The sequence below is a fragment of the Diorhabda carinulata genome, chromosome 4 (genome assembly GCF_026250575.1).
Source record: "Diorhabda carinulata isolate Delta chromosome 4, icDioCari1.1, whole genome shotgun sequence".
Classification (NCBI taxonomy): domain Eukaryota; kingdom Metazoa; phylum Arthropoda; class Insecta; order Coleoptera; family Chrysomelidae; genus Diorhabda; species Diorhabda carinulata.
In genome coordinates, this window is record NC_079463.1 from 22,315,480 (window position 1) to 22,339,907 (window position 24,428).

General features: G+C 31.5%; 1 protein-coding gene across 3 annotated transcripts in view; it reads right to left on the minus strand.

Annotated features, from left to right (window-relative positions):
• Window positions 1-325: 325 nt before the first annotated feature.
• LOC130892910 (potassium voltage-gated channel subfamily KQT member 1) overlaps window positions 326-24,428 on the minus strand; it is a 70,332-nt gene continuing 46,229 nt past the window's right edge. The window contains exons 5-14 of one of the 3 annotated variants that reach the window (XM_057798610.1): window positions 21,951-22,041; window positions 19,428-19,554; window positions 17,843-18,018; window positions 17,525-17,785; window positions 12,201-12,443; window positions 9,942-10,158; window positions 9,409-9,550; window positions 7,449-7,605; window positions 4,068-4,190; window positions 326-3,005 (exon numbers count right to left, since the gene is read on the minus strand). In XM_057798610.1, coding sequence (XP_057654593.1) covers window positions 2,904-3,005; window positions 4,068-4,190; window positions 7,449-7,605; window positions 9,409-9,550; window positions 9,942-10,158; window positions 12,201-12,443; window positions 17,525-17,785; window positions 17,843-18,018; window positions 19,428-19,554; window positions 21,951-22,041 — 1,639 coding nt within the window. In that variant the 3' untranslated portion in view covers window positions 326-2,903. The remainder of the gene's footprint in view (window positions 3,006-4,067; window positions 4,191-7,448; window positions 7,606-9,408; window positions 9,551-9,941; window positions 10,159-12,200; window positions 12,444-17,524; window positions 17,786-17,842; window positions 18,019-19,427; window positions 19,555-21,950; window positions 22,042-24,428) is intronic. The other 2 variants (XM_057798609.1, XM_057798607.1) reach the window with 2 other exon arrangements.

Genomic DNA, 24,428 nt, shown 5'->3' on the forward strand with positions numbered 1-24,428 from the left:
TATTGAAAAAGTTGAGATTATAAATATTTAAAATTCAAATAATTTAATATGATATGAAACTCTCCTTTTTATTTTTCCCTTAATTTATTTCAAATCTGTTTGAGAAACTATTATAGATAATTTTTAGTTTCAAAATACCTTACACTTTTCTTCGTGTAATAATTTCTTGGAAACATTCCTTGGTATAATAATTAACATATTTATAGATTTTGTTAAGTGTCGATAGTGAATTAAGTGAAATAATCAAACATTTTAGCCAATATTTGAATTATAGATTCTTTCTTATAGTTTTCTTTAGGGACTCTCCTTTTCATTTTTTCTCTAATTTTTTTTTAAATCTGTTTGAAAAAACTATTATAGTTACGTATACTAAACATTTTTCTTCGTGTAATCATTGTACTAATTTTTAAACAACTTTATATACTCTAGCTGCTGGTTAAATCATTTATACATAAATGCAAAGTCGTTTTCATTTTTAATTATGTATAAATAGATATAGGCACAGTCTAAACAAACTTGTGTAGAAATATTATAACTAGATATAAAATACTATACAATGTGCCCGATAATAACATGATGTAAAGACTACAAGGTGTGCTCTAGCGCACCAGCTGGGAAGCAACCAATGAGAATTCGCTCCCAAAACGACACGCCAATTTGGAAAATTTGATTAGCAATAAGTCTTTACATCATGGATAATACTACTTGTGGTAATGTAATATTCAAAAAGTATTTTCTTTAAATGATATTTCGTAATATTGACTTTAATTTTGCAAATTATACTAGGATATTCCTTAGAGAATCATAAAGTTCTATAAACGACATTATTTATTATTAAAAAAAACGAATTATCAAAATATATTAATTTTCAATAGATAAATATCTCTATGATATTTACTTTTTGTTTATCTATAGAATTTCCAGTTCCATAGCAACACAATCTTTTCATTACTCTATTGTTCTTCTAATTTTTGACACTTGTTTATAAATCAAGTCACCCTTGCCGATGTTTCAGTATCCGGATACCATGCAGTAGAAACGGATGTTCAGTTGTTCTTTAGACTTTAAGGCGTCGGTGTCGTAAGAATTTTTTCTTTTTTTTAATAATCATAAAATTCCGTCAAACGTATCTAAAGATTAACAAACAATAATTTATAGGATTCAAATATCGTTTAAAATTAATAAATAATATTTTAGAGGTTATAAATATCGTTTAAAACATTTTTTAAAATAATAGTATTAGTGAGTGAATAGTGAATGTGATAGTGATTTTAGTGAATAAATAAGTGTATCAATTAGATATTAGAGCGATAAGTGAGTATTTGCAAATATATATTTTAATATTTCGTCAAAGTAAAGTAAAGTAAAGTTACATTACCTAACCAAGATTTTTTAACAATTTGATTCTATATAAAACTCACCTTCTCATTAATACAAAACTCAGATACGAATATATTTGAGTTACTTGAATTATTAAATTCATATTATTACGTTGAAATTGAAAAAAATTTGAATTTCCACCAATTTTTTAATGTGAGTCTCGGTCATACTTTGCAATCATCCAAGCCGCCATCTTGGCCTTCGTCTTGCATTAACCAATTTTTAATATGTAGTTGTCATTTTTTCTAATTATTAAGAGATTTGAAATGAATCTTATTCAATAATAAAAAAATTAGTATAAAATTGTATATTTCAAAAAAGGTGAAATTAATTTTGGCTGTACATTTCAATCATCCACGCCTCCATCTTGACCTTCGCTTTACATCAACTAATTTTAAATACGCAATTTCATTTATTTCAAAGTTTTAAATTGAATTTAATCACATATTAAAAAGTAATGTAAATTTTATATTTAAAAATTTCTTTTTTATCAATCTACGTTAATTTCGTTAATTCCTGATGATTTTCTAATTTTTATTCAATCTTTAAATACTCGTTCAAATTTTTCGAATGTTTTTTTCTGCTTTTCGTAATATAATTTTTGTTCTTCTATATTTATATCGTACGAAAATATCAAGATCATCAACACATAGCTTGACATTTTTTAGTTGAATCAGCTGTGAAATTATTTGTAATAAACTTCAAACGCGTTCCAAACTTAATAATGTCAATTCTCTAAGAAACCCCTTTTTTTATTTATTAAAGTTGATTCAAGTATAATGATAATAGTAGGTATGGACTGATATGTAATAAGTACATGCAGCATACACAATGAAAAATCGGTTTGCTTCATCAAGTGCTTTTAAGTTTTAAATATCTAAAGCTCATTTTTTAAGGATTCGTCCATTTTCAGGTTTAAATTGCATTTACAAGAGGTGTTTTATTGAACAAATTCAGTATTGTTCATATATCGATAAGTTGTAAGTTAATTTTTCAGTAAAATATTTGCCGAATATTTTGGTGATGAATTATTAGAATTTTTTGCATAGGCGTTGAAATAATACTCTATTTATTATGAAATGATTGAAAAAATCTTAGTACCCCCAGTAGAAATCTTAAAATTTTGTAAATAGAAAAGAAATCGTGTATTTCTGGTATAATGAAAGGTTTGAACTATTTTTTTAGAGGGACTCAAGAAATAAATTATTATATTTGAAATATGATGTTTTCTTTAAATGGTAATTTATAAAAAATTTACAGATTGCACACTATTTTATAAATATTTTCTTATGTTTTAATTGTATTCAAGTATTTGATGAGGCAAACGCACAGTACAAACTAGATAAAAAAATAAAACTATGACAAAAAATACTTTTTTGTTTCTTCTCAGTTATTCCCACAATGTTGACTTTCAATTAGCAATTTACCAAAATCTTGACAAAAATATGTATGTAGAGGTATACTAAATTTCGGATATATGGTCCTTTGTACAAATTGAAATCAAATACGGAAAAATTGAAAAATTAAACGTTATCTTCTGATGACCTTAAAGATATTTGTTGTTTTTGTGCTAGTACACTGATAACGTTAGCTATTGTATCTAATTTTTTGTCCATTGTTCCCAACTGAAAAACAAAAAAATGTTCATTAAATCAATTTGTTATATTCACAATGTACTTTTTGAAATAAATCACAGAAAATTTTCATGTACCTGGAGAACGAAACGTTCGTTTCTTTTGAAACGAAAATAAATTTGAATTATTTTCATACCAAATCGGTTGAAAAGTACCACCGATGATGTATACAGCAAAAATGAAAATATTATGGGCAAAAAACCCTAAAGCCACCCTTGAAAGGCAACCCCTATCATTTATTCTGACTGAAAATAGAAAAAGGTTGACTATCAGTCTGAACTTCTCAGGAATCACCGAGGAGGTCATAAAAAAGTAGAAAACAAAAACATTAAGACCATATCACCTCCAGAACATCCCCTAAACATCACTCAACTCATGTAGTTGCTGGGGAATAATAAAAAAAAATAATAATGGCCGAGGATCAGTTTGAAATTCCTCAGCAACTGCATGAGTTGAGTGATGATTAGGGGATGTTTCCGGGGTCGTATGGTCTCGATATTGTTTTTCCACGTTTTTAATGACCTTGTTAGAAAATCCTGTGAATTTCAGACTGATTTTCGTCCTTTATAAATTTTTTTTAATCATTTACTAACAGCTGCGTGAGTAGGGGGTCGTATGGTCTCGACATTTTTTCTACCTTTCTTATATCCTCGTTGATGATTTCTAAAAATTTCTGATTGATCCTCGGTTTTGGTTAGTTTTTTCCTAATGATTTGCAAACAGCTTCGAGCGTGGGGGCATGTTCGGGGGATGGTATGGTCTTAATTTTTTTCTACCTTTTTTATGGCCTCTTCTCTGATTCCTGAGAATCTTTTCGTTCTTCTCTTTTCAATCGATTTGGTACAGAAATAAGTAAAGTTTTTTTTTATTTTCGTTTCGAACTTCAGGTACAGAAATTTTAAAAATAAATTCTGACCATTATTAGTTCAATTGAGCATTTTTACGCAACTTTATCGATTTCTACGTTTTTGCGTATTGTTAGCGAGTGATTCTATATTATTATTTATTTTAGATTCCTTTTGCTGTAGAAGTTATATAAAAATAGAAAATTACCTGTTGCTCTACCCTGTATAACCTAGCCCCAACAGTCATCGGTTTTACATTCCCGACCCTGTCAATTCCCGCTAAATAACTACCCGGTTTTCCCAATGTTTGGTCAAGTCTTCTTTGTAATTCCTGAAATTAGAAAATAACATAAAAATAATAATAATAATGATTATTTCATAAAATTTTGCATAACAATTTTTTTTAACAAATTTATAATTTTTTTCAGATTTTACGTATATAGTGTTGCGTAAAAATAGCGGTATGCCGAAAGGTAGGTGATAGTGGGGATGTATAACAAAAATAAAAATATTACTTTGGACTATTTAATTTGGAAAGGTCAAAAAATAAATTAAGAATAAGACTTATTGACGCTAATTAATGATTTTTTTATAAATTCTTTTTGTAACACTTAATTTTTCGCTTTCATCTCAAATACATATATACACCGAGAAAAAAAGTTTGCATACCACGAGAAAGTTTTCAAATAATTTCTGATAAAGTTTCAATTGAAGTAACCTACTTTTTTCACAATAAATTTCTATTAGATCGAAGCAAAAGCCCATTTAATGCATTTTTTATATTTAAAAAAAATGAAAATTACGTTTTCGCGATTTTATTTGCATTCTACAATAGAGGAAAACTAGTATCTATATATAGATACGAGGGGGATTCAATTAATTTGACACTTTTATCATTTTTGTCCTCTTAACCGAAATGGCAACACTTCTCCTGTCAAAAAACATGTGTTATTTGACAAATGTTAAACTTTATATAAATTATTGACATTAATTAATGATTCTGATCATTTTTTGTGTTATAAATTCTTTTTTAACACTAAATTTTTCATCTCGAATAAATATATACACCGAGAAAAAAAGTTTGTGTACGACGAGAATGTTTTTAAATAATTTCTGGTGTGTCAAAAATCCATCAAATTTGACCAAAAGTGATTCTTTCCTGTTGTTAAATTAGCAATCTTATCAATATTGTTGATGTAATTTTTGAAAGGATAAAAAATTTAGAGAAACATTAGACAAAGAGCTCAAAGAAGAATGATTTCTATAAAAAAACTCGCGGTTTTGTTGTTTCCTCTTTGTAATTTCATATTTTCACGGATTTCTTCCAGTTTTGTTTTTATTTTTGTTATTCATCGAGTGTGCCCGAAATGTTTTTTTATCTTACAGGTATTTTTGATATCAGACATTTTCTAGATTAGGTTACATTAAAATTTTTATATTTTGCATTTTTTTTTTTTCAAAGTATTCATATTTTTATTATGTACCTGCTAAATTGAAACAATACTAAGTGATCAAATTTGACCCGACATTAAGTTGCGGCAGCCATTTTGCATATTTCTGTAACGAAAATAACTACTAATACAGGCATAACGGCATATTTTGTTGCTTTAAGATGGTATTGCGCAAAAATTCCCAAAACAGTTTCTGTTTTTGCGATATTGAGCTGCGGCAGCCATTTTGTATATCGTGCTGTATAAAATAGCCGCCGCAGCTTAACATACTTAATATTTTTACTTATTTTAGAAATTAATTTTTACTCAGAAGAAACTTAGAATTAAGTTACTTTATCGATAAAATCATTATTATCATTCAATCATTAATCTTACAAAAAAAAACGAAGTGATTAAGTGGAATTAAAAATTTTACATCGTAATATGAAAATTGGGGACGTAACCAAATCTTTTCTTCACAGCTCACGTTACCGGAAGGAATAACAAGGAGTTTCGTGTATTTTACAAAATGTTTAATCACGATCAATTTTGCTATTTAATATTTTATTCTATTAGGACGTTGTTAAATTTTTAAAAAATAAAAAACTCTTTCCAGGCTAGATGCCTTGGCAGAAATTGAATTGAACAGAAAACTTTATACACACGATATATAAATATTTTGAAATTTGAGAAATTTCCGTTTTACTTACTTTCGAATGTCTGTGTGAAAATCTGATCGCATTTCTATCTCTGGGTACAATAAGGACTCATAGTTTTTAGAAAATCTCCTTCAACTTTTCATCATTTCAATAATTTTTTCGCCAAATCGCAGATCACTCAGAACAGCTCGCATATTTGGGGTACTCGGTTTAACAAGTTTTACTAAAAATTAGATACGCGTTCAAAAAAGTATTTTTTTTTTAAATTTAATCAAAATTAAATATTCAAGCTGCTCTCTGTTTCAAAAAGTTTTGTTGATATCAATAGAGTTAGAGGCGCTCTAAAGTATCACCAAACCGTCATTTCATGACATCGTCTTTTGAGATCAGGGAGTAGGCAGATTGAGGCTCTGACACCTCAATTAGACTTTGATTCGGGGAGTTAGCACTTGAAATTTTTTTAACCAAACAAATTCTTTTTAATAGAAACATCAAATTTATTCAACTTTTTTTCGTTTTTCGTGTTTATTTATCATGATTTTATGTCTTATTTCCGTGAAAATCTAATTTTTCAGTAACTTGTAGACTCGATTATCATTCAAATGACTTTCTGAGTAATCTGTTGAGATTTTCTTTAACTATGAGGACGAGGCTGTTGGGTTAAGCTAATTTTTTTCGGAAAATTAGTTCCCTAGAAACGACAAGTATAGGCTTGAGGTTGCTCTAACGTAGTGGACTAACAAGTCTGTGTTATGGGGATGATTATGCGATGTATGCCTTAATGTAAGTGATGAATGTGGTACGGCAACCGCTCGCCGCGATATGGAAATGGTTCGAATCGGTTCGCGTTGACAAAATTTCTACTAACAAATATGGTACTGATCAAATGGTTAATGGTAAGGATGGAGATTTCACACCATAAACCAATGGGTAAGTGTTTAATTTTTTTATGTTTCTACCTCATTAGTTACTGCACGTGATATAAGAATCATCATCATCAAGCTTTTCATTCCTTTTGATTATGGATCGTTTTTAGCGTTTTAAAATCCTTTTTTTGAAGTGGATTATTCCTCGTTTGTCTTTGCTGTTTTTGTTATTATTTTCCATTTCTTTAGGTTCCTGTATTTTACCCTCCAGTTCTCTATATTATGTCTTCGTTCCTTCATCCTTGGCCTCAAGGCCTTGCGTTATGATTTTGATGATTTCAGTTTTTTTTTCTATGAGAAGACGTACAAATCACTACGATTTTATAAATCATCCACTATATTCACCCGATTTAGCTTTGTTCGAGGTGGATTTTCGGAAATATAATTTTTTTTTGTTGATTTGTCTTTAGGTTTCTTTTTTATGAAAATTATGTAAAAAAGACGTTTCGATCTACTTTGTAATTATATTAATCAATATATCAATTTAGATCATGAATATAATAGAAAATAAAAAGAAATAACGACACGAAATCGATCAAAGAAGTAAGTTTTTGTGTTAAAACCAATCGCTTACCTTTATCCTGACCATCATGTTTAGATGTCCTTGACTGTATTGTTCGATGACATCCCTAACGTCGTAGGGTTTCCTCGCCTGTTGAAATTTCCTTCGGGCTACGAAATATTTGATTTTCCGAATCGCTCGTATCGCGTTTTTATGCGCCTCGGTTAATCTAAAAAGAAAATATCGTTACAAAAACACGATATAATATAATCTTTGGAAAATCGCGAGTTTTTTTTGGGGGGAAAATAATCATTATTACAATCTGTTTCACTAAATTTTTTAAATTGAATTCAAGAGAATTAGTTCGCAAATAAAAGTGAAAATATTTTATAAGAATTCAAATTTTTCCGGAAATCATTTTACCAAAAACGTTGTCGCTTCCTTGAATATTTCAAAAGTTTTTTCATACCCCGTGCTGAACGACCAAAGACGTGCTTTTATTTTAGTCTATCAAGGGATAATTCGTAATTTTAATCAAACTGAAACAACCCTGATATAGGAAAACTTTTGATCTACAGAACCCTTACCATTGCGTTCGTAATTAATTTTTACAATTCAGTCGAAAAAATTGAGTTGATGAATCTTCCGTCTTCCTAAGAGGTCTTTTATCAGGAAGGTGAACGATTGACTCATGAAAAGATGTACCTGGAAACTTCGTAACGAGCTCAGACCAAATCGAAAGCTTTCAGCACATCTATGAAGATGATATGTGATAATGTGACTGTCATTGAAATGTTCAAAGACTCTACCCAGGTCGCTGATTTACGATATCGAGGAGTAAGATTCGGGATTGGTTAGGGTCTTTACCGAGTTTGGGGATAAGAACGATGTCTGCGGTTTTCCAACATCGAGGAAAGTATGAAAATATCAGATAGGCGTTGCCTTGGATTGATGATTCTGTTGGAGGTTTAGGTTAGAATATCTTGTACCTCAGGAAACTGGTTGATGTGATTTCGTCTTCTGAAACTTTAAGAGACGCGACTCTACATGCTTTTTATAGTCTGTCAGCTTGTAGAATTTTCTATAACTATCTTATGGTGTTTATGGTTGTTAGAGGAACGGCGATGTCTTACGAGAAGGGATTGGAAGTCCTCCGTCTAAGTCTTCAGTAGACCAAAGAAAAGTTGGTTGTGAGGAATTCGAAGTGACGTGGTCTGAATTTCAGTTGCGAAAAGTGAAGTGGTTGAGGAAACTGATTTTATTGATTGGAGAAGCGTAGTGGAATTATTTACAAATTTGTTCTTGGGAACCTTAAAATGGAAAATTTCAGACGTTTTTTTTCGTAAGAAACAAGCACAATTCGAGGTTGGGGTGTTCGGGAAAAGACGTGCCTTGGGGGCTTATTCCATAGCTCCAAAGAAAGGAGTCTCGATGTTTTGACTTCCTAGGTATCTACAGGTGAACTAGGTGTTGATAGCTACGTCTGTTTAGCGAGTAGGTCTTGCAAATACTGCTCAAAGTGAGATAATGCTGGATAGTTCAAAATAATCATCTTAGGATTATGCTTGGGTGCCGAGCTCCAATATAGCTTTTTGGCCTTAAAGGACCAAATCCTGAGTTAGTTTTATAGTTCGGTTCTTGTATATAAAACAAAATGAAGTATACGTGATATTTTAGTAAAATTTTTGAGGTACTTCACTGTTGAAAGAATATTAAAATATAAGGACCCGAGGCGGTCATTCTTGCGTGGAAATCACATCGATTTACAGGAGCTCGCTAGGGTGTTGAAATGTAAGGATTTATACACTTATTTCCTCTTTTTCGCTTTCGAAATAATAAGAATTATCTTTCAAATACGTTTTACTTTAAAACTATACGAAATGGAATTTTTTTTATAAAATTTGCTCAGTTTTTAGTATTATTTAAAATTTTGGTCGATTTTGCGAGCGCCGCCGCCATATTTTTCAATTTATTTCCCTTTTAAGAAAATGTTTTTTTAATATCGATAACTATATTTTTTTAATAAACTTACTGTGTAACTCGAGGTAGTTCGGCGTCTAAATCATCAATATCATCACTAGCAGCTTCGGTCACTGTGCTTGTTTGGCTTGTAAAAACCGCCCCTCTGACACTTTCCCTATCGCCCCTTCGTATTCTACTTGGCGGAGGAGTTCCTTAAATAAACAATTATTATGATACTTGGAAAAAAGGTTTTTACCGCCCCTTATATACAGGGTGTTTTAAAAAAAGATGATTTCGTTTCTAGGATACGGATGGCGTTGCGAAAAAACTCCAAATATTTTTCAGTATTTTATCTATCCTAGAGACGAGATCGCCTTGTTATGAAACACCCTGTATAAACGTAATAGTCACACTAATAGGGAGTAAAATGTATATTAAAGCATTTCAATGTTACACTGATCATTAATGGCGAAAACGAACTCGAAATTTTAATTTTCATGAAATTTATACAATGATTAAAAAAACGAAAGATTTAAAAAAAATAAATATAATAAAGGAAAAATAAACTCGATGTGTCTAAAATAAATTAATTCCCAAACAAACCTGATTTTGGTTCATCCATATACAGCATAACGTCTGTATCGGATAGGGCCTTATTGGGTTGACCAGTCATGGTGGATGGTACGACTGGAGTGTCCGTCAACGGCGTACCTGGACCCGGAGTGCCGATTTCGGTACGCGAACTGGGAGGATCCATTTTATTTTTGGATTTTCTCCTTTTTAGAACCGATGCCTTTTTTGCGACCTGTAATATCAGGGACTGACCCAACGTATGGATATTCAACACCGATACATCGAACACTGCATCTAAAACTAAGCAGAACTGGGAAATTTCTGTTTCTATACAAGTCGAAAGTATTTGGAATATTGATTTTGCACGGGGGGTGGAAAAATGTTTGCAATTACAAAAGTTTTACTTGAAAACTGAAATTTCCCATTTCTCACAACTAAGCTAACATAAAAACTAAAATCTTATATACAAAATTCAAAATTCTTTAATTAAATGACTTTAATGTTTGTTATTTATTAAATAATTATTGTTTTTAATTTTTTACGATTCATTCAAGGGACGAATTTGTGAAGTTTCGTAGAATGCGTGGCGTTTTTCTTAATAATTTTCGTAGCAAAATAAATCAGAAACCACAAAAACGCATATACGAGGGTTATATATAAAGTTTTTGACTTAATAAAAAAACATATTTTCCCATAATCTCTTAAAGCGATGCTATAATTTTTTTAACCCTTTTCAACCTAATAGTTACCGTTTAAAATAAGCTTTTACGTCTCACTTTGATCGAAAACTCACTCCTGCAATTTGAGGTTAGAAAATAGTGGCTGGGTACTAAATCGGGTAGATACGGCAGATGTTTAACCAGTTTGAAGTGAAAATTGTAAATTTTAACCACGGCGATCATATTTTGATGGACTTTTTTTTCGGAAGATTATTTCTTCTTTTACCTTAATAAAGCAGTAATATTTTTCTGAGACGATTTCACTTTTTAGAAGGTAGTCCGTTCATCAAAGCTCAATTTTTTGACGTGACCGTCTTTTTCGCTCCCACGTTTTGGCGGTTTTTATTGTGTCTTGTCAAATGAATACTTCAACTACCTGCATAAATTTAAGATGAAACTTCCAATAATTTTTCCGTTTGATTAGTATTATTAAATAAATAAATAACTGAAGGAATATAGGATCCGGTTTATTTCCTTTATATTTCTCATAGTATTCCATATTTTCCGAGATGGAAACGATTGAGAAAATATCTCGACCTCTTGATACGTATCTTCGGATATATGTAATCCGATAGACAGTCCGATCGGTTTATTTTATAAAAGTTCAATCAACATCGAAATAATTTGATGAGAGCTTCAGAAACGAGCTCTTCCAGTTTACTATTACTTTTTGGGTCTAAGATATTTCTTAAATCAATTTACATTCAACGTCTAATTTCTCCAAGAAAGTTTTCATGAGATAATTTAATTATTATTAATTGGAAAATGCCACTTAATTGATTATTACAACATATATAAAGGGTGTCTCATGAATAATGTTGCTTTTCATGCCTCAATTTCAAGATCTCGTAATTTTCTTTTAATCATTCACAAGCATGAAGCATTTATTCATATCCATGGCGAAATTTTTGTTTAACGTTCAAACAATTTATTACATATAATTCTAAAGGTCTTGCTTAACATTGGGTTAAATCCCTTTTCTCAACCATTAGTTCCTTCTCCTTGTGGCTTCATCGATACTATCTTAAGATCATCGAGATTTTTTGGATCTTTATCGTTTTTTTTTACCCATGGGACTCATCATATAGCTCCCAGTGGAGCAAAGGGCATTATTTCAGCAGCTCTCCATTTTATTTTATTCTGTAGCTATTTTCCCAAGCCAAGTTTATATGGATAGTTCTTTTCCATGCTTTTACAGGTCTTCTTCTCTTCCTTTTGTCCATTGTGTTATGATTAAATGCTTGTCAGGTTGTTTGTTGCCAGTTTCAACAGTTATCAACAATTTCAGTGATAGTTGATTATTGTTTGGTTGTTTAGTGTATCTATCTTCGTTTCTTTCTTCTTTCCCAGTCTATTTTTGATTCCTTTTCCTGTTGTTTCTCTTACTCCCAATTTAACTTCTTCAGCGTATAACCCGCATCCTCGACATCTTGTGCTATGATATTTGTAACCAATATTATTCACGAGAAACCCTCTATGATTAATTTTGGAGTCGAGGATCTCCATTACCAATATACCAAATAGAACCATCACAATTCCATCTTATACTAATAATCATAAAAGTGTTTACCTTAGATAGAGGCATGCCATAATTGCTGCTGCTTCCTCCCGCGGTGTTGCTGTTAACCACTGGCGCCCCGTTGGAATCGCCGAGATAAACCTGCCACGTTGCCGTGGAATTGAAGGTTTTATCGGCGGCGTAACATCGCCAAAGACATTGTATCAACATAGCGGCTGCAGGTATTTGACGATTAAAGTGCTTTTGACGTTGCTTTTGTTGAACTTTTAGTGCAAAACCGGAACCTAGTATTCCCTGGAAAATATATTCTAACTAAACGCGATTTTTAATTTTATCATGTTGGAGAATATTTCGAACGTTTCCAACTGAAAGATAGGCGTTATCTATTTAGGTTCTCGTCTGTTTACACAAATTTCGTTTAGTTTAGCGTTTCCATTATACCAGGAAATGAATATTCCATTTGTTTACTTATTATGAATAGAACGTATGCAAATGTGACTTATTTATAGTATTTACGAGGAAATTGAACAATATAGTCCAGGTGTGGCATATTCAATAAAAAAAAAAGCTGCAAGCTAAAATTTGATGTAAAACATGTCAAATTGTACATTTTCTTCGGACTATAAAACCCAGTTCAATAGTTAAGGGTGTGGGGACGAAAAATCCTGACAAACATAATTAGATATCGATATATCTCAAATAAATTCCCATTTTGAATTGCAAATTTAGAAAAGTATCCAATATTGATTGAAATAATCAGCCACAATTCATAGATCGACCACCATTAACATCAAGACAGCTAGAACAAATTAAAATATGAAGTCTTGGTCCTACTCATAGTTACAAAATATCTAAAGAAAATCTTCCTAAATGTAGCAACAGTGATCGACCATGGGATGTCCAGAATTCCAGGAAGACAGAAAATCCAAAAAAATCTACAATGGACAAAATATCCAGACTCAGACGAAGAAGATTTTCTCAAATGTAGCAATAGTGCTCGACCTTGGTTTGTCTAGAATTCCAGGAAGACAGAAAAACCAAAAAAATTCCAGTAAATTAAACAAAAATAAAAAAATTAGATTAAATATAAAGAACCAGACAATGTCTAAAAGACATTAAACTGACTAACAATGATTGGTGGTGCTGCATCAAATACCACCTTAAGACGATAGGGATGGTAGGAGACGACCATTAAAGATTCTGCGAGCCCAATAAATGTTCTGCCTATTTCATCAAAAGGCTTGGGAAGTAGTGGAACTTTTAGTGGGAGTCTTTGTCTATCGAACAGCGTACCTGGTCTGATCTAGAAATGGAGGAAGTTGTTTGAAAATACCACCGTAGTTTGAAGATGACACGTTTTTTAGTATTTGTTTGGTGAATTTGTGACATGGAAAAAATTTGTCATCGTTATGCGATTCGATACTTTTATTTGAAAGGCATTATCCCAACCAATATAGAAGGTGAACTAGATTGTACTCTGGGTGTGATTGATCCTTCGTTATCAACAGTAAAATATTGGGTAGAAGATTTTAAACCTGTGAAGATCAGCATCGTAGTGGTCGACCAAATGAGGTGACGACTCCAGATTCCTAACCAAAATCAATGAATTAAAGTTCGAATTGGTATCTCGTGTACCTTATTCGCCAGATTTAGCACCTTGGGATTATTTTCTGTTTCCAAACTTGAAGAAATGGTAGGCAAAGAATTTCCAGCAATGTAAAGGCGATGTCTTCAGTTAACGGCTATTTTTGAGAAGCTTGAAGTTTATAAAAAAGGCTTCGAGTTATTGAAGATCGCTGGGAAAAATGTATTTTCCTCAACATTTTCGTGTTTTCTTTGTTGTGCCAAGTTCTTCTGGCAGCAGTTTTTGGGAAATTGAAAAAAAAAAATAAGAAGATGCTTCGATAAAGAATTTTCAGGTGAAAATGATTATCGAGGATGCATTTCAGCACTTTTCATTCGAATTTTTTTCTTGAAAGTTTAGGAAGTATGAGTGGTGAATAGAACAGAAAAGATTCTTGAAGAACTTCATCAGAGATTTCGGGATGAAAATAAGATAGTTGATCTGTAGTAAGGAAAATTTCTTGGAAAACTGTAGCGTATTATAACCAAAATAAAAAATTTTCAGATTGAGTATAAAAATCGTTTATATTAGTATGATTGTCTGACTTATTTTATGTAAAATCTCTCATATATCTCGAAGGACTATCAGTAAAAGAGAAAAACTTGTTCGATGGAAATTGAAAGATATAAAAAAAGCATCTGTCGACTTAAATCATGATACCAAAGTGATATTTGACTTTGACGAAATCCCATATATTTTTAGTAAAGGATGGAAAACAAAACATCCATTCGAATCACAACTCATAGAATATTTTGATTACAAATTGAGAAATTGGAGAATAACTTTTGATTTTGATAGACTGGAAAACTGTGAATCAGTTTATGAAAATTGGGCAGAACATTCAAAATCTATGGGAAATATGTAAAAAACATTCTAAAGAAAAATGAATGTAGTTTAAAAATCAGGACAATCGTCGAACAAAAAACAAAAATCAAAAAATTGGAATTTTCAGTGACAAAGAATTTTCACCCCCTAAAATTTTGAAAATCGTTATCCATATCGAGTCATATTGATTAATATGTAAAAAAAAATCTGAAGGAACAGAAAGTAGCCGAAAAATCAGGAAAGTCGCAACCGGAAAAACAAAAAACAAACTTGGAACTATCAGTGACAAAAAGTTTTCCGAAGGTAAATTAGTGGTTTGAACAGAAATGATAACTGCTCATTATGCAAAGGACCTTGCAGGTTCCCAAGAACTAAACGTATCAACCTCAACAGTGTTTTTTATGCCCTTCATGAGTCGCATTTCCCATATGCCCTTCCCTTTAGAGCTGTTAGGTCATTACACAGCTTAGGAACCTTCTCCACGTGCAGAATTAGTTGAGTGCTCAATAGTTTACAATGCAAAAAATGCACAATCATTTGCCAATTGAAATTAAATCTATTACATCTTTCTGAACAGTAAAATTTTATTTTATTCGCGTGTTTATTTAGTTATTTTTATGTTATATGCGAATTTAACATTTTATAGTTGCGTTAGACATCAAAAATTGTGTTTATTATAGTTCACTACTCCTTTGATAAATATTGATTATATTAATACGTATCGACGACCCAATAAGCACACAAAAGGTATGTACCTCGATAAACGATTTGAAAGGAATTTCTTATCTGTATTAGTTCAGAGAAAATCCTCAAACATCATCTATCCCTTCTATCAACTATAATATCCTTTGTTCGAAATTTTTCTTGACGAAATCATGTGTGCTTTATATATTGAACACAACTCATTGATTATAAAACTGTTTGAAATAATTTTGGAACTTTCACATTCTTTTTTATACCGAAGGGGTTGGTTTGTGGAGATGATATATGAAGGTATCTCGAATCATTATTATTAAATGAGGAGATATCCATATAATTGTAAAACGGAGGTTAAGCGTCTAAAACGGTTGAAATTCTAATGAAAACACGCGCAAATTTACGAGGGTGGTTCAAATATAATTTTGCTGAATAGTTTCTTTCAGACTTTTGGCAATTTTTGGTAATGGAAAATCGAGTCTTTTTGATCTGTAGATAGGTTTCACCGTATTTTTTAGATTATCATAATACCGAGTGTTCACAGTTCTATGTTCAGTGAGAAACTCGACCGCTCATTGACGGTGTAACCTTGGCTTTAACTGCCGCCTCTTCGTTATTTTTCCACCGTTCAAAAGACTCTTACTAACATGGTGGTGTACCCAAGTCTCGTCTATGGTGAATTTCAGATAAATTGGCTGAAATTTCGCGATAAATGAGCCCTTCAGGATAATAATTTATTACGTCGATGCCTAATTCTTCGTGTACTGTGTTGGTTTTCCAAAAAGAGTTTTTCTACAACGCTGACGTTCTCATTGTTGCCACATGTGGGTTTTCCGGAAAATTTTCTGAGATACTAAATGAATAAGATAATATAAAATTGCACTGATATAAGGGGCTACAAGTAAACAAAATTGGAGTATTTTCATCAATTCTGAATGTCGATTTTTCACCTTTGAACAGAAGTAACTAGCTCAACAAAGAAAACACAAAAAATTTTGGAAAACAATATATTTATTTCTCACGTTCAGTTCCATACAATTTCACCAGCGATGTTCAATAAGTTCCTCAAAATAGCCGACATCACCTCTTCATTGTTAAAATATCTTTAACCACCGAATCGTTTTTTCAAGTTGGGAACAGAAAATGATCCAAGGGGCTAAATCTGCATTAGGTAGCAATCATTGATTTTGGTAATTGCAATAACGGATGTGTGAGCTTGTGCATTGTTTTGATGAAACACTTTCTTCTCAGCCAAATATGACGGTTTTTGCTTGGTTTTTCCTTTATCAAGATACTTTATGGAAATTATCCCAAAAAGCCGACGCAATGACCAGATGGAACGGTCATTGCCTTTTTTGGAACTGTGGAAACACCAAGTTTCCATTATACGTTAATGTCCGAATTTTCTGAATCACTCTGAATCTCACTGGCGAACAGAGGGTAACGTGAAATCAGAAAATTCGCTATTTTTGTGTTCCTGATCATGTTCAGAATCATCATTGAAAGCATAATCTTGTCATTGCTTATCAAATGAAGATTTTGTGTAACCGAAATCAGCTTCGTACTTTAAATGGTACAGAAATTGACTAATAAAATAATGGAAAGTTCGAATATGTCCTATAAAAAATTGTCATTTGAACGTTTGAAAATGTTAATATAATGGAAAATTTTTCGTTCCATTTTCCTCTCCACATCATAAATCTCATTAATATTCGCTATTTTCATTTTTTTTATTTTACTGTCACTATATTCAAACTGCCTTCGGTTATACTCGAGCGGATATAGTCCTGAATATCTCAGAAGCTCGCGGAAGTCTTTGAATTTCAGTACATCAACAACATTAACCCTCGGGCCCGAACAATAACCACCCTCATAACCTAATGAGGAAGTGGATTATGAAACTTCAAAATTATAAATATATGTTGCTTGAAATTGTTAACCAAAGAGTAACAGTATACTAAATCTGGTGTTTTTGTTGAATTATTTTTTTTATAATCGAATTATTATTATTAGAAATTTCATTTTTTCGCTTTAGTTTGTACATCGACTATAATTACAAATTTTATACCAAAACGCATTCGATTGGATTATATGAAATATTTCCAATAGTGATTTCGATTTCGCGTGATTTCTCTAATTGATATTAATTACCCCTTTTAAATCCGCATTTAATACTCGATGAAACATCTCATAATCACTGGTGTAAATATCAATTTCTAATAATACTTACAGCTGGAAGAGCGAAAAAAGATATAGCGAATACGCTAAAACACGACGCTACAATTTTCCCCATCCACGTTCTCGGAACGGTATCACCATAACCTATGGTAGTTACCGTTATGACGCCCCACCAAAGTGCATCGGCGTAACTTGAAAAACTCCCGGTGTTTTTACCGTCTTCATCTTCAACTGTGTCTTTTTCCGCTAGGTACACGAAGTAACTGCTGAAGATGAGACCCAAAAAACCGATATATAACGTAGTTATTAATTCCTAGAAAAAAAATTTCGAAAATTGTTTATTTATATCAATTCGTTTTTCGAATTTTACCTGTCGGTGTATGAAAACAACTGAACCGAGTAATCTCCAAGTTCCCCCTTGTCGATCGACGTGTAACATCCGGAGGATTTGTAAAAATCGAATCCCTCGAATCGCTGACGTTGCGAAAACTTGTCCATTGGAACCCAATGTAAGGACCACGATTGACGCTACTACCACTATTAAATCTAGAACGAAACATGTTTCATTTATACTAATAGGATTTTTAATATGGGGAATTGAGTGACCCGCGCTATTATCTGATTCGACACCGTGTGATTTCGACCTAGGAAGAGCGCTTAAAATTAAATTTGAAAGAGAGTATTACGGAAGAATTTGCGCCAATATTGCTTTACAGTACAGGGGTGGTCTGAAAATTTCGTAAAGATAAAATTCGATTTCATTATTCAATATAGTTTTTTTTAGTTTTTCAATTGATACCACCCTCGTATAATGGTTCGCTGCTGATATACCTACATCTCGTCGAAACTTGTATCGAATCGTATTTAGTACACGGAGTTCGAGGATTCAAATTTGTTTTTTGAATCCAACAATTAAATTTTTTCACTTTATCTTATGCTTATTAGAGTTAATTTTCATTTCTCAAAATGTTTCGTAGAATTAAATGTCTTAGATTAAACGTTACAATTCAAAATTCTCTCATTAATTTGGGATAACGCCCTAATTAACTTAAAAGCAAATTTTTTAACGTTCCAATCAAACTAGTTCAACTTTTATAACAAATAGAATGCGTCGTTTGATAAAGTTTTCGGCTTTAAGGGGCCAATAAAAGTTGGATAGTAAGTTTGAAATCGTCGATTCCAATAAAAGTTCATTTCAAGAAGTTTTACATGACGATGAGAACTGTAAAGTGCCTTCACGTGATAATTTACCGCTTTGAAGTTGCTTACTTTTTGGTAAAGAAGATAAATAGTGATGGGGAACACATAGAGTTTAAAAGCTAATTCGATTTACGAATTGCCACAGATTGAAATATAAACATACGTGGAAATCAGAGACATTTTCTAGGAGGTGGCCCTGAGTCTCTGAAGACGATAACTTGGAAATCGAAACGCGCGTCAGACTGTATAATTGTGAGTGATGGTATCAGAATTAATTTTTTTATAAGTTGAGCAACGTAATGAAAATACGTTACGCTCAGAATAAGATTATTTTAATGTTTAAATAATGATAAACGAAGACTCAAAGTGCCTTTATCATTTATGAAGCTAATAGACTGATCAATCATTTATATTATGAAAGCAATTAACTATGGATGGAACATGTCTACAGTTTCGAACGTCAGTAAAGCAAAGCCGAAAACTTATTCAATTATTCATATGCACTTTTGGTCAGATTTTAATTTATTTAGTTTTTCAAGCAATAAAAAGGGCTTTGTTTAATCAACTAATTTTGTACGTTCTCCCGTAATGAATATTTATAATACACATTCGTTTCCAACACAAAAAAATTACGTTATGATTTAATCGTGTTAGATAACTCCAAATTTCATCAATTTTGTATTTTGACGTGATATTTAATCTCGTCTAAATATATATTTTTTTTATAATTTAATAAGAAAATGTGTCATAATTACCTATAATACAGATGGGTTTTCTGATGAATCTGAGTCGACCCCATAATCCCATATACTTAGATCTACACCCTGCAGACCATAAGCGGACTAAATATTCAACTCCGAAAAATACAACTAAACATATTTCCTGCAAGAAATAAAATACTTTACCATAAAGATGTTATTTATTTTAAAAATAACGAAGAGACTTCATTTTTAATATCTATTATAACGTAATTATTAAGTAAAATATACTGTACGAAGGTTGTTTTTTTCGCAACCTCCGATGGCCTTTAAATATTTTATTACCAAAGCATTTGCCATATTTGCATTAAGCAAAAAAAAATCGATTAAAAATCACCAAACAATCACATGTCTATAACACAAAGTTCAAAAATGCGGCCACAATCACATGTCTATAACGCAAAGTTCAAAAATGCGGCAGCAGCTAAATACTTTTATGGCTCTCTCGATAGGGAAGAACTTAAACGTTCCACAAGCTTTGATTGGCTAAACATTATTATTAATTTGCGATTAATCTATGCGTTATAGACATGTGATCGTTTGGGGATTTTTAATCGATTTTTTTCGCTTAATGCAGAGATATAAATCGCAATTCGAAAATTTTGAAACATCCTGTATAGATTGGAAGTGAGTTGTAAGCTTTGTTGTGCTAGGTCAGGACTGTATGGTAGGTGTTCAATTTCCAATTCAAATTACTTAAAAAGTCGTTGAGTTACATAAAAAAAGCCTCGTTGGTGTGTAACTGCCTCAATTAACGCATGAATATTGATTTCGAACTTCTGTGGTGTCAAAAGTCGTGCTTTGGTAGCTGATTCCAAACAAAGCTCCAAACAAAGGAGTCTCGATGTATTGACTTCCTAGGTATCTACAGGTGAACTAGGTGTTCATAGCTACGTCAGAAGAGCCGGATCAGCGATATTTCTTCTGTGCTCCAAGCTCCTGGTCAACTCTGGATCGTCTGTATTGAGTAGAGAATCCTCAGGGTGCGCTTGGGAGCTCGTGCTCCAAATACTCCAAAGATAGACGAATCTAGGCCTTGTAGAGAAGTAGAAGGTGTTGCGGGGTATACAACTTTTTGGTTTTGAAGTAGGCTCAAAGTTTTTATGAAGTTGTCTTAGCTAATTCGACCACGTGACTATATTACTCCCAACCTCAACGGTAACCGTGAATTAAATCATGAGCTGCAGTGCCAGCTTTCTTTGTATAAACAGCAACCTCACTCTAAAATGTTTTCAAAATCGGTATTCATGGTGGTGATCTTATGCTGTGTACGGACTAGGGTGTTAACTGACTCGTCGTTGATCTTAAACTTTTCTGAGAAGTATCTGTTTTTGAGAAAAATCAGTCAATCAGTCGATGTGTCAGGACGACAACCCGTACGATCTTAATTTATTAAGAAGGTTGTAGACATATTCACTTAATTGTAGTCATACTTGGGAAAAAAGTCATCATTATACTTCGTTAACTAGCTACAACTAAATATTAAATTATAGAACTTTAATAGACGAGTAAAATGTACCCGCCTGTAAGGGCGTTTGGTTTAAAAAGGTTACCGGACGTGAACAGTTCCCTTTTTGTACCCCATTCGTCTATTAGAACTTAGTCTTTTATCTGACGTAAATATTTTCTTTTTTTAAAGATTTGAATATATTTGAAATGTTGTGTTTGTATATCTGAATCTTCATTATTAAAATAACACCTGTCTTTATTCTCACTCTCTTTCTATTTATTTGAAGTAATTTATGAATTAAATTAATCTCACCAAGACGCGCCACTGCTTATCGCATACTTTTTGGCTGGACTATTTCAAAGAAATTGTGTACATACGCCTTCCGACAGCTTCGGTCAATAGAAATGCACTTACGTTCACGTTTCGATATTTTCATTGGTAAACGGTGGAGATGATGAGTCCACGTGGACTGACGGTTTGTTATATTTACGAAATATTGATTGTTCCTCGTATAACTCTTTTGCAAATGATATTGGAAGAACTTATACTATAAAAATGTCTTCCGTACAAGACAATTTCAAATTGAATGGATCACGGCTTCGGAGATAAAAAGGAGTCGCTAACCGGAATTAAATTACGAGGGAATTATTTACACAACAATAAACTTGAAAGGACTATTAATGCTACAAACAAAACATAACCCTAAAAAATTATCGATTATTTATGTTGGATCTAATTAAATTAAAAGCATTATCACGTACATTTCGTTTGACGTGGATATTTGTTTTACTAAAATGTTTACCGACAATAATATATTCGATATTAGCAAAGAAATGATTCGTATTCGGTTATAGGATCAATCAATCAATTTATGAATACAAAAAGTTTATTTATATAAAGAATATTCGCTTTTAAATAAATAAATGGAAAATAAATTTCATTCTATCCATTTCTTGGAGGATGGTAATCATTTTTCGATTAGAACATTATAATTTTATTTCAAATTTCAACCTAAACTACTTTTGTATTATTCATAAACAATTGGTGTTAAATTACTGACGTCTACTCACCATCCAAAAAAGCGTTTCGTTGGCGAAGTTTGAATACGTATCGATCGTTGAGAGTACACTGAATATCAAACATACTAGCACCAACATAAATCTGAAACAAAAAGAACTAAGTAAATTGTCAGTTTTCAAACTCTTTTCGATTCGAAATAATCGTTCCGAACTCGAAACGAAATTAAAAATCGATGTTTTTAGTAGACTAGCAACCATCATCAGGTAAAATTGATTAACTAATTAATGAATTTCATCAAGAACTTTGTAGCGATTAGATTGAACGATGATCCGAACGTATATTAAGAAAAACTAATCATTCACCCAAACTCGAGATTACTGAAAATATAGAATAGAAAAGAGGGATTGCTTTTGAAAGATAATCCCAAGTTTTGGAATCATTCCAAATATCTTGTATACAAGATTTTTTGTATTTTTTTAGAGGTCAACTTATTTTACACAAACAAGTTAACTAACTAACAACGAAAATTGTCTATTAATTCAATTCAAAAAAATCTGAATCTAGTAAAAAGATTTTTCACTGAATTTTTTGTTAGTGGAACTTTTAGGTCTGTGGTGTGGATTTTTTACTATTTTTTACGTCCCATGGCCACAAGACTAAATTAGTTTAAAGACCTTTATATATATATATATATATATATATATATATATATATATATATATATATAAATATATATTTATATATATATATATATATATATTTATATATATATATATATATATATATATATATATATATATTTATATATATATATATATAAACTTTTCGAGATTGTAATTTCTTTCCAATTAACAAAGAATTACTTTTTTCATTATTCGATCTATATATATATCTAAATATTTACGGGGGTTCCTACTCAAGTTTTGAGATATGGCAACACTGATGTGTTGAATATGTCAAATCTGTCATTGCTATCATAAAGTTTGACAATGGTGGTCTCACTTACTACAAGATAAATTTCGTGAAAGACGTTCAAAATCGACTGTTTTGCCAGAAAACATCGATGCAAAATCGTCATATGACAAACCGTGAGATTTAGACATACTTGCATGAACATTTGGCTCTCAAATAGATTTGTTCGCGTTGGATTCCGTATAATTTGACAATCTCGTGTGGATTGGTGCAAAGCAAATGATCGGCTGGTTTTTCGGAATATTTGGACATGTCTAAATGGTACACCAGATTTCTAAAATGTGAGAAAAATCAGAGAAGCCAATCGCAGAAAACGAATCATTCTTTTAAATGTTAGTTAACAGTCAAAACATCGAATTGATGGATCATCCATCGTACAGTCCTTGTTTGGTACACGATGATTTTTTCTTATTTATATCTCAATTGGTTCGAACGCATGCAAAAAATTATTGATTTTAATGGAGAATATCTTGTAAAACAATTATAAATATTTATTTTAATTTGTCTCTCTCTAAACTTTAGTAGCGACCCTCGTATCATCAGCGAGAGTTGCTATTAAATATGTTTAAATTGGTGGTAGATCATCAGTAAAGTATAATGGCCTAAAGCCAACATATAGTTGTAGTTTTTTGACATTAAAAAATGTTTGATGCAAATAAGATTTGATTATTTCATGAATTAAATGAATTTCATGAATTAAATATAATGTTTTAGCCTATTCATTTTCGCGGAAAATTATTTTTAAATCAAGCTATATTAATATCGAAGCTACAAACAACAAATGGTCCTGATATTAGAACGTCACGAAGGTGTGCGTGACGCTCTAATCTAAAGCTGTTATCGAAGAAATTTGAGCTCCTCGAGAACATGCCATAACCTCGTTAAAATTAAGATCTCTAATAACAATTTTTTTTAATTATATACGGTGAGTAATGAAAAAATTAATCAAGTTGGACGTTTCCCAAATGCTTAAAAATTAGTTTACGAGGGTTTTGATAAAAATAAATAAAAACTAATTTTTTTAATTATCCTAAAGATATCAGTAGAAAATATGATTCAGTTCCTACTTACATGAAAAATATATTTTTCTTAAAAATTTATTTTGAAATAACAATAAAAACGACGACATATTTCGGTCCTTAACAAAATATGACTTGACATTACATAATTATATTAATTATTGGATAACCTACAACTATAAATTTGACTAAAATAGTTTATTGAAATCCTATCCCTGTATATGTGAACCATTCCTGAAAATTATCTTTCTCTTATATCCTGTTTATAAAAAAAGAACAACCCTAAAGGCTGCTTGACATGCTGCAAGACAATGTGCAAGAAATTGCATGCAATTCCTTGTAAGATCAAAATATTGTATGACGTTTGACATTATGTAAGTCTCTTGTCATTGCGTCATGGTTGCCACTAATCAAAAGTAAAAGTAAACAATTTCCTAACCTCAAATTCTATTTAATATTTTGTGGGCAGTTGAAAATTGAAAATAACAAAGCTAATAAAAGTAACAAGAAAAAAGTGGCCAGTACATCACTGGTAAG